Source organism: Heterodontus francisci, chromosome 41 (assembly GCF_036365525.1).
Source record: "Heterodontus francisci isolate sHetFra1 chromosome 41, sHetFra1.hap1, whole genome shotgun sequence".
NCBI classification, from domain to species: domain Eukaryota; kingdom Metazoa; phylum Chordata; class Chondrichthyes; order Heterodontiformes; family Heterodontidae; genus Heterodontus; species Heterodontus francisci.
The window spans coordinates 19288262-19299049 of NC_090411.1; the positions used below are offsets into that span (position 1 = coordinate 19288262).

At 44.1% G+C, this 10788-nt stretch overlaps 1 protein-coding gene across 1 annotated transcript; it reads left to right on the forward strand.

Annotated features, from left to right (window-relative positions):
- The first annotated feature begins 488 nt into the window (after window positions 1-488).
- On the forward strand, window positions 489-10439 carry rbx1 (ring-box 1, E3 ubiquitin protein ligase). The gene is made up of 5 exons (XM_068019406.1): window positions 489-597; window positions 5443-5521; window positions 7995-8065; window positions 9503-9588; window positions 10053-10439. The coding sequence occupies exons 1-5, from the start codon at window positions 508-510 to the stop codon at window positions 10063-10065; spliced, it is 339 nt and encodes a 112-aa protein (XP_067875507.1). The 5' UTR covers window positions 489-507; the 3' UTR covers window positions 10066-10439.
- Window positions 10440-10788: the final 349 nt, after the last annotated feature.

A 10788-nucleotide genomic window follows, 5' to 3' on the forward strand; every position in this document is an offset into this window, starting at 1 on the left:
AGTTAGATATAGCTCTTGGGTCTAAAGGGATCAAAGGGTATGGGGCAAAAGTGGGAACAGGTTACTGAATTGGATGATCAGCCATGATCATAATGAATGGTGGAGCAGGCTCGAAGGGCCAAATAACCAACTCCTGCTCCTATTTTCTATGTTATAACCTGACAACTCCCCAAAGTTAAATTCCATAGAATAAAACAATTTGATTTGCTGAGTTGACCCTAAACCAATAAGCTGGGAGATGATGTAATGGCGTCCATTGCAAACCCGGAACTCGGTCAGCAAACCTGGCAGCAACCTCCCTGCAGGTGGCGCTGTGACGGTGTGGGGCGGGGCATTATGACAACGCAGGCTGGGGGCATGTCATTGTGTGAGGCGGGTTGCTATGTGGGGGCGGGGCATTATGACGGAACGGAGTGGGCGGAGCGTTTTCTCTCCTCGCCGCACACGCCATAAACGCTCATGCGCAAACTTCTCATAGCTGATTGGTTGATACCGGCCGGCAGCCGGATGAAATCAGACAAAATGGCGACGGCGATGGATGTGGACACTCCGAGTTCCACGAACAGCGGTGGCAAGAAGCGTTTTGAAGTTAAAAAGGTACATTTCACTCAGATTACCGAGGAGAAGCTCAGACACCGAATCCGAGCCCATTACCAGTGGAGCACATGGGGCAGTTAAATATATAACGTTTCAAAATCCGGCGGTTGAGATGGATGTAAATGCCACCGGATGTTGGCGACTTGATTGACAGCCGCAGTTGACCAATCAAAATGGAGGATTTGGCTTCGGGCGCAGCCGTGTACCAATCAAAGTAGAGGGGGATGGGATATGAGTGGGCAGCGCCGCCTAACTGGAGGGCCCTGACAGGACTCGAGAACCGGGGAGTGGGCCAGTCATGGCCCCATGACATTTGGTGCTTTGGAATGGGGGCTGGTCTCATATTCGTATCCTCATCTAGGCTGCTGGTTACACGAGTCTCACTGACTCATTCAACTGGCCAGAGGATCAGGTGTGGATTTGTCACTCTCAGTCGCTAAGGTATTTAAATTCTCTGGGAGTCTCCATTTAGAAACAAGTCAGAGCAGACGTTTAGTATAGAATTGTGGAGAGTGCAATCTGGAAACATACCCTTTTGGCCCCTTTGAGCAAATTGCACGTCATTTTAAATCAGCGTCTTTATCCAACACATTTACATTACATAGAATTTTACAGCACAGAAACTGGCCATTTGGCCCAGCAGCCTCTCCACGCCCCTCATCTCACCCTACTCGCACACCCTTCCCAATAAAACACTCTCTGGACTAATGCTTTGTCTTTTACAACAACAATTAGCACTCCCTTTGCCTTTGTTCCATATCATGGGCGGCACAGTGGCGTTGTGGTTAGCACCGCAGCCTCACAGCTCCAGGGACCCGGGTTCAATTCTGGGTACTACCTGTGCGGAGTTTGCAAGTTCTCCCTGTGACCATGTGGGTTTTCGCCGGGTGCTCCAGTTTCCTCCCACAGTCAAAGACTTGCAGGTGGTAGGTAAATTGGCCATTGTAAATTGCCCCTAGTGTAGGTAGGTAGTAGGGAATATGGGATTACTGTAAGGTTAGTATAAATGGGTGGTTGCTGGTCAGCACAGACTCAGTGGGCCGAAGGGCCTGTTTCAGTGCTGTATCTCTAAATAAAATAAAATCAGAGTTGTACAGCACAGAAACAGACCCTTCGATCCATCATGCACCTAACTATTCTAATCCCATTTTCCATCATTTGCTTGTAGCCTTGTATGCTATGACGTTTCAAGTGCTCATCTAAATACTACTTAAATGTTGTGAGGGTTCCTGCCTCTGCCACCCCTTCAGGCAGTGCGTGCCAGATTCATTGTCATTTTTGTCATTTAATCTCTCCTGCCCTCTGCCCAATCTCACACCTTCCCTTTTGTTGTTTTTCCCCCCCACCCCCCTCACTTCCTCAAAGCCTATTACAATTCTAAACTTTGCTGGTTCTGATGAAAGGTCACATACCTGAACTGTTAACTCTTTTTCTCTACAGATTTCCAGCATCTACAGTATTTTGCTTTTATTCTCCTATTCCTTTTTCCATGTACTTACCTAGATTCCCCTTAAATACATCTGTGCTACTTACCTCAACAACTACTTGCAGTAGCAAGTTCCACATACTAACCACTCTCTGGATAAAGAAATTTTTCCTGAATTCTTTATTGGATTTGTTAGTGACTCTTGTATCTATATCTCCAAATTCTAGTCTGCTGCACAAGTGGAAACATCTCTAAAGAGTTTGAAAGCAAAGAGGGTAAAAATAATCATTTTAAAGATCTCTATTTGCTTTCTCCTCAGCCTACTCTTTTCTACAGGAAAAAGAGCCACTGAAATGAATGGGGGAATAGCAACTGTTGCACGGCAGTATATTTCCGTTAATGTTTTTCTATTGTCACTCAACCATACTTTTGTGCATCTGAATCAAATGCACGTTGTTTGGAGTTCATGTTTTCTGTTATGTACCTTTTTGCATTACACAGTTCAGTTAAGGTTTCTTTTGGCACTGTATGTGTTTGACAACATTGAGTTGCATTTTTAGAGCTTCTTTAATGCAGTTAGGTATGTCACAGGAGACACGTTGCAACATAGCGATATTAGGACAGGTGACCAAAAGCTTGGTCAAAAAGGTAAATTTCAAGGAGCAGCTTAAAGGACGCAGGAGAGGTAGAGTGTTTTAGGAAAAGAATTCTAGAGTTCAGGGTCTAGGCAACTGACTGCATGGCTGCCGATGCTAGACTGATAAAACTGTGAATGTGCAAGTGGTCACAATTGGAGGAATGCAGTTGTCTGGGGGTTTTTTGGGGCTAGAGAAGATTACAGCCTCAAATTTGCCAATTTCAATTTCCACTAGCTGCTAAATTAACTGATCAGCCATATTAGCAGTTGGCATCGAACAGTTAGACTCCTCATACCCAGGTGAAGAAAAGGAAAGTTCTGCCTGGGTTCCTCCACCTGATCAATGACCCGCTTGGCAAGTGTGAAGCTGTGATCAGGTTCAGCCCTGAGGCCTGAAATGTCAACTTGTTTTTCCACAGATGCTGCCCAGACCTGCTGAGTGTTTCCATCTTTTGTGTTATTCCCGGACTTGGCTACGGTGATTTCTATTTGATTAGCTTGTTGTTGTTCAATGGATGAATGCAATGTGACCTGGAGGACTCTCCGGTCCTGTGCATTATATCTCCGGAACAATCTCCTTTTTCAGGGATTATTTTAGGAACTGCTTTAGAGTTGAATTGAGGGGCAGTGAAGCTTTTAATTAGCCTGAGTTTGTGTTCTGTGTGAGTTCTAAGATATGGTTACCATTGAAAATTTGATCAGGTACAGCAGTGGAAGGGTAGTTGTGCTTTCAATGTCCTGTCATACTTTCATTGACTGTTCAGCTGCCGACATCATTAAACAGGGTCTGAAATCTGTACAAGGGAAAGATGCTTCCGGTCTGAGGAAAATGATTAAAGAGCACATAGCAAAAGGAGCTTCATGCTGTACAAATCATGTGTTGTATCTGATTTTCCTTTTGCCACCATCCCTCCCCTCCCCCTCCAGTTTTCTCCACACACCCAGTGATATTTTAAATAATGGAAACTTTCATGTGTCTATTTAATAACCAAGTTGAAAGACTGTGCGGATAGCAAGTACAAGATTGCACGCAAACGCATTGTCCGAGGCTACTGGTTAAGAAAAAATGTGTTAAGATTCAAGTTGAATCTCGGGTATGGATAAGAAACTGGCTGAGAATGGAAGCGGGTTCCTGTTAGTTCCATTAGGGTGGCGTGCCTCAGCAATCCGAATTGGAACCGCAACTGGTTCTAATTTAAATTGATTGCATTTACAGATGAAGCCAGGGCAGTGAAATTTGGGCAGGGAGCTTAGAAATCACAGAAATTTAATGTGGGCAACTGTCTTCTTAGGCAGTCCCTCAGGAACGAGAATGACTTTCTTCCACTCCAGGGTTGTGGGTCCCTAGGTAACTGAATAGTCCAATTCTAGATCTGCACACTCTGCCACAGGTGGGGCAGGTGGTGTTTGATGAGGCAGGTGAATGGGATGCTCGAACTTCCAAACGCTCCTTCCACTGTTTGCACTTCGCTACCTGGGCATGTCGATGTTGTTCGAACTGGCTGGCACCTTCGCAGATGCTTCTTCTCCATTTTGGGCGGTCTTGTGCAAAACATTCGGTATACAAGAAGGTGAAATGGATAGCACATATTCTTTCCCACTTTCTGTCATGTGCTTGTTATCATCTCTGCCTCACACAATAGGTCTCTCGATCAAAGCCAAACAGTGTTGAAATTGACCAAGGACCAATCAACATGTCCAACTAATACAGAGCAGCAGTCAACAAGCCAATAGAATGCTGAACTGTATCGTGAAAACAGCAGAATTCAACTAACATTCAAAGCAGTGAAATCTCTCAAAAATTGACATGAACCAAAGGAGAATATTAGGACAAATGCCTACAAACTTGGTCAAAAATGTAGGTTTTAAGCAGGAGAGATGTTTAGGGAGAGAATTCCAGAACTTGTGGCCTAGACTGCTGAAGGCACAGCCACCATTGGTAGGGCAAAGGAAGTGGGGAATGCACAAGATGCCACAATTGAAAGGACTCATTTCTCAAAAGGTCGTAGGGCTGGGGGAGATTAGAGATAGGGAGGGACGAGGCCATAAAGGGATTTAAACAAGAAAATTTTAAAATTGAGGCATTGCTGGACCAGGAACCAATGTAAATCAGCGAGCACAAGCATGATGGCTGAATGGAACTCGGTGAAAGTTAAGATACAGGCAGCAGAGATTTAGATGAACTCGGGTTTATGCGGCTTGAAGAAATACAAGTCCGAAGTTGTCTCAATCAAGCAGTGCAGTTCTCTGGTCAGACTGCACCTTGAGTACTGTCTGCAGTTCTGTTTTGCAAGGGATACGTTCAATGGTTTGAAGACTGTGCAGAGAAGAGCTAGGAAGATGATCCCTCGTGTCGTGGAGTGGGGCTCTGAGATATGAGAGTAAAAACTAAAAGCCTAAACTTTTCAGCCTCCAAAGGAGGTGTCTGATGGGTGGTCATAGAGGTATACGAGATTGTAAATGGTACAAAAAGATAAATCTGGAAAATTATTCTAAATTAAAGGCAGATTTAGTGCTGATAATGGGAAGTTCTTCACACAGTGATCAACACTTGGAATAGACGCTCCCAGTTTGAGTAGTGGAGGCTCGAGAACCATTTTGATGCAACAAGGGGACTTTCAGGATAGATGAGCTGAGATGGGCCAAATCACCTCCATCTGTAATTATCGTGAGACTGCTTCGTTCATGGATATTTAGTGAATAGAGTATTCAGCTTAAATAAATCACTCTCCCTGACCACAGTTGTTTTAAGTGTGTTTCTAACCCGGTGTTTTGTTTGCAGTGGAATGCAGTAGCACTGTGGGCCTGGGACATTGTGGTAGATAATTGTGCCATCTGCCGAAATCACATCATGGACCTGTGTGAGTATCTGCTGTGCTATCTGTACGTTATAGAACCAGGGATTCAAGAAAAAAATTGGGAGTATATGCTGTGGTGCCAGGCTGATTTAGCTTAATGTGATCTATTTCACAACTTCTCCCCTACATGGGGTTTCAGTAATCACAGTTATTTATTGGGAAAAGGGGGGAGAATCTGAGTCTGCAGATCAACAGTCAAATATCTATTGATCTCAATTTTGAAATCTCCAATTGTCCCCCAGCATCCACAGTTTTAGCGGAGAGATCAATCCAGATTTCCTCCACCGTTTGTGTCGGGGAAAAAAAGTGCTTCCTGATTTCACTCAAATGGCCTGGTTTTAGTTTTACGATCATGTCCCCTCGGACTGGATTTCTCCACCAGACGAAATAGAGTAGATACAGAGAAACTATCAAATCTTCCTAACATTTTAAACGCTTTGATCTAATCACCCCTCAACTTTCTATACTGAAGGGAAGTGGTCTTACAGATTTTGTCCCCTTCCTTTCTCAGGATATGGGTGCTGCAAGGTTTTATTGCCCATCCTTAGTTGCCCTACCAAGGTGGTGGGACTTCTGTTTGATATAACTGAGTAGCTTGCTAGGTTACAGTTAAGTCAACCACTGGTGTCACATACAGTACAGACCGGATGACAGGTTTTCTCGTCTAAAGGACATTAGTCCCGTTTTTAACAGCGGTCTGACAATTCTTTGCCATGCTGTGATTTGAACTTGTGTTTGCTGGATTATTATTCCAGGCCTCTGGAATAATAGTCCAATAACATAACCACTACACTACAGCATCCTGGTAAGGAATTTCTTGAATAGTGTGGAAAAATAATCCGTTAAATGCGTGTACTGAGCCTTGCTGAACAGAGTTTAGATGGGACGTAAATGGTTATGGTAGCAGTGGTTATCTTACTGGACTAGTACACCAGAGGGCTGGACTAACAATCTGGAGACACAGGATCAAAGCCCACCCTGACAGTTTGTGAATTTGAATCCAGTTAATTAAATCTGTAACAAAATCTAGTGTCAGTAATGGTGATCACGAAGCTTGTCATTTTCAAACCCTGTCACCTGCCCGACAAAGTGGAAAATTTTCCCACCTGTCCTTTCCACAAAAAGTAAGAAATCCAACCCAACCAATCGGCCTACTCTCAATCAGCAAAGTGATGGAAGGTGTCATTGCCAGTGTTACTGAGCAGCACTTAGCAATAATTTGCTCATTGATGATCAGTTTGGATTCAGTCAGAACCACTTGACTCCAGACCTTATTACAGCTTTGGTCCAAAAGAGCTGAACTCCAGAGGTAAGTTGAGAGTAACTATCCTTGAAATCAAGGCAGTACTTGACTGAACGTGGCACCAAGAAATCCCAGAAATATTTAAGTCAATGGGGATCAGGAGGTCAACTCTCCATTGGCTGCATGAAGGAAGATGGTTGTGAATGTTGGAAGTTCAGCCATTTCAACCCTGGGACGTCGCTGCAGGAGTTCCTGCAGTGTACTAGGCCCAGCCATAATCAGCTGCTTCATCATTGGCCTTCCTTCTGTTATAAGTTCAGAAAAGATGATTGCAGAATGCAAAACAGTCTATGTCCGCGTGCAGCAAGACCTGGACAACATCCAGGCTTGTGCTGATAAGCAGCAAGTAACATTCAAGCCGTACAAGTGCCAGGCAATCATAAGATCATAAATAGGAGCAGGAGTAGGCCGTTTAACCCCTCGGACCTGTTCTGCCATTCAGTAAGATCATGGCTGATCTGATTGTGGCCTTAACTCCACTTTTCTCCCGGCCCTCCATGACCCTTGATTCTTTTGATCAAAAATCTGTCTAACGTGGCCTTAAATATATTCAATGATCCAGCCTCCACTGCTCTCTGGGGAAGAGAATTCCAAAATTAACAGCCCTCAGAGAAGAAACTCCTCCTCATCTCCATCTGAAATGGGAGACCCCTTATTTTTAAACTGTGCCCCATTGACCATCTTCTAGAAGAGTTTAACATGGCATTCAATAGCATCACCCTACCCCCACTGTCAACAACTTGCCGGTGGGGAGGCAGTCACATTTGGCCAGAAACTTGGTCAGTTAACTATGACTTCGCGCAGGTATTCTGCGGCAAGTAACTCATCTCTTGACTCCCCAGAGCCTGTCCACCATCTACAAATTGCAAAATATATAACTGGATGTTTTTGAACCGATCAAACTAATATGGTTTGGAATTTTCACAGCTCACTGAAATCCTAGTTAATGACACGACTGCGCCTTTGTAGCTGGTGCTTGCAATCTGCCTAAGTCCGTGACTGAGAGCAGAGACTTGGCAGGGTGTGTGTGACTGAACCTGCCCCATGCATTCATAGATTGGTGCTGCATTATGTAATGCGAGCACAGACACTTGCCCTAGTTTTATTTAACTTAACCTCTGGATTCTGACAAACTAGATGGTAATGCGCATTTGGACTTTTTTTGATCTATAGGTATAGAATGTCAGGCAAACCAGGCTTCAGCGACTTCAGAGGAATGCACTGTCGCTTGGGGTGTGTGTAATGTAAGTATCCAGTGTCTCTATCGTTTTATAATTCCTTCATAAGACGTTAAACTAGTTGTTAGATATACATCATCTTGGCTGACACTTCAGTGCCGTACTGAGAGTGTGCATGCTATCAGAAATGTTTTTTTTTGAATGAGCAAATAAACAGGTCCCATCTGCCCTCTTAGTGGATGTAAAATATCCCACAGCACCATTCAAAGAAGTTCTCCTGGTGTCCTGGCCAACATTTATCCTTCAAGTAACATCACCAAAAACCAAGTATCTGGTCATTGCTGTCTTGGGATCTTGCTGTGCACAAATTGGCTGCCTCATTTCCTTGTGTTACAACAGTGACTACAGTTCAAATTTAATTGGCTGTGAAGCACTTTGGGATGTCCTCAAGTCATGAAGGAGCTATTTAAATGCAAGTTTTCTCTCAATCATGTATTGGGTTAAAGGCTGAGGTGAAATCTTTTTTAATTTGTGAGAGCCTTTTCATAAATGAACAGGGAATAAACAGCGGGTTTAACTATTTATTCTCCTCTTGTCTCTTGCAAAAATGCCTTTTGTCTTGAAGACAGATGTTCCATGGACCCCTACAGTTGCCTGATGTGACAATTGTTTGAGCACAAATTTTATTTTATTTATTTATTCAGAGATACAGCACTGAAACAGGCCCTTCGGCCCACCGAGTCTGTGCCGACCAACAACCACCCATTTATACTAACCCTACAGCAATCCCATATTCCCTACCACCTACCTACACTAGGGGCAATTTATAATGGCCAATTTACCTATCACCTGCAAGTCTTTGGCTGTGGGAGGAAACCGGAGCACCCGGCGAAAACCCACGCGGTCACAGGGAGAACTTGCAAACTCCGCACAGGCAGTACCCAGAATTGAACCCGGGTCCCTGGAGCTGTGAGGCTGCGGTGCTAACCACAACGACGCAGTGCTAACCACAACGACACTGTGCCGCCCGAAATCTGGACCATGTGAATTCCCGGCCACTTTAACTGTGGAAGCTTTATTGACACTGTACGGATGTATATCTTTCATGCTGTTAATGTGATTATAGATGGACCAGACTCAACTTCAGGGAATAAGAGTAGAAAATGCTGGAACTACTCAGCTAGTCTGGCAGCAGATGCATTTTCTGTTTTTATTTCAGATTTCCAACATCCATAGCATTTTGGTTTTGTTGATTATTGTGTACCCACACGCATATCCTTTTCTCCATTTGTAAATGTCTGAGTGTGCTGAACCTCAGGTTACTGGCTCCAGCCTGCCGATTCTGATCTAATGGCAGCACCTGGAAACAGCAGAGGACTTTGCAACCAGGTTTGCTTATGAAGAAAGATTGTGCGTGTCTGTGTCTGCGTCTGTCTGTGTGTGTGTCTGTAAGCTGGTGACTGGTTATACTTTAACCCCTGCCTGTCCTGTCTCCTATTGCAGCATGCTTTCCATTTCCACTGCATTTCACGTTGGCTGAAGACCAGACAGGTTTGCCCTTTGGACAACAGGGAGTGGGAATTCCAGAAGTGAGTAGTTTTCTTTGTGTTAGATGGGGGGGAGGGTGGGGGTGGATAAGGAGTTTAAACAGAGTGAGCCTTTCTGCTAATTTATAGGGGAAGGGAGCTGCTGGATACAGGACAGTGGGAATTCCATGTAATAAATGTATAGAAGCTCACTTTTGCATGCAATTTGTAATGCTACCAGGATTTACACATCCTCAGTTACATGTTTTCTGATGGGGGAATTATTGCATAGTGATGAAGGGCAGAAACACATATTTCATCATCCGTTTACTAGCCCAGCATTGGCATCCTCAACACTACCATGGCTATAACTAGCCCAGATCCAGGATAGAGGCAGTTCAGTTTGTATGATGCCATCCAGCACTGAAGTGCTATTTTAATAGTACGTGCCAGGAGTTAAAACTTTTTATGTAGAGAGACTGTTTGAGTAATGCACATTAATGTAACTGTTTTCTTTGTTTCCTCAGGTACGGCCATTAATTGGAAACAGCAGCATTGATCTGCATTAGCCATCGTTGGCTGCTTGACTGATGCACTGTCCTGTGTCATCAGCATTCCCACCTTGGCTCCCTCTGCCCCTTCCCAGTATCTTTAAGTGAGGAATGTTTATTCATTTAGCAAGGACATGACCACAAACTCTTTCCCTTTTTAAAAAAAAAATTGTCCTTTTCCTTTCTCCATTGCAAACATTTCAACTTATGGTAAAGCTGTTCACACTGACTCTGTTAGTGGAAAACCAACGTATACTCCGTGTGCAAACGTTTTGTGCTTTCCTGTGTTCTAGAGAGGAAAACTGGAAGACTTTCTTTGTCTTTACTGAAATGTATTTTATTTAATAAAAAAAATTAAGTTTAGCAGGCTATTTTTCAGAAGTGCAATTATTTTCTTCCTCTGAACAGGAAGCTGTTAACCTGAGGTTGATGGGAAAACTGTGCTCCGTCCCTCCCACGGCTGAGCCACTCGGATACCTTCACCCACTGAGCTCAGCTGGTGGGGACAATAGAGGAGCTGCAGTTGGTCTCTGTCCTGGAGCTACAATTGGCCTTGATTCAGTCCATCCAGTGATGTCTGCTGGATGTGCATGAACGTGTGTGTCTAGACATTAGATGAAGACAGGATTTGACTCGTGTGTTGATCCCTGCAACTTAATATCCTGCCAACAGTCACTGTCTGTGCTCCCACACAGCAAACGACTGCTGGAGG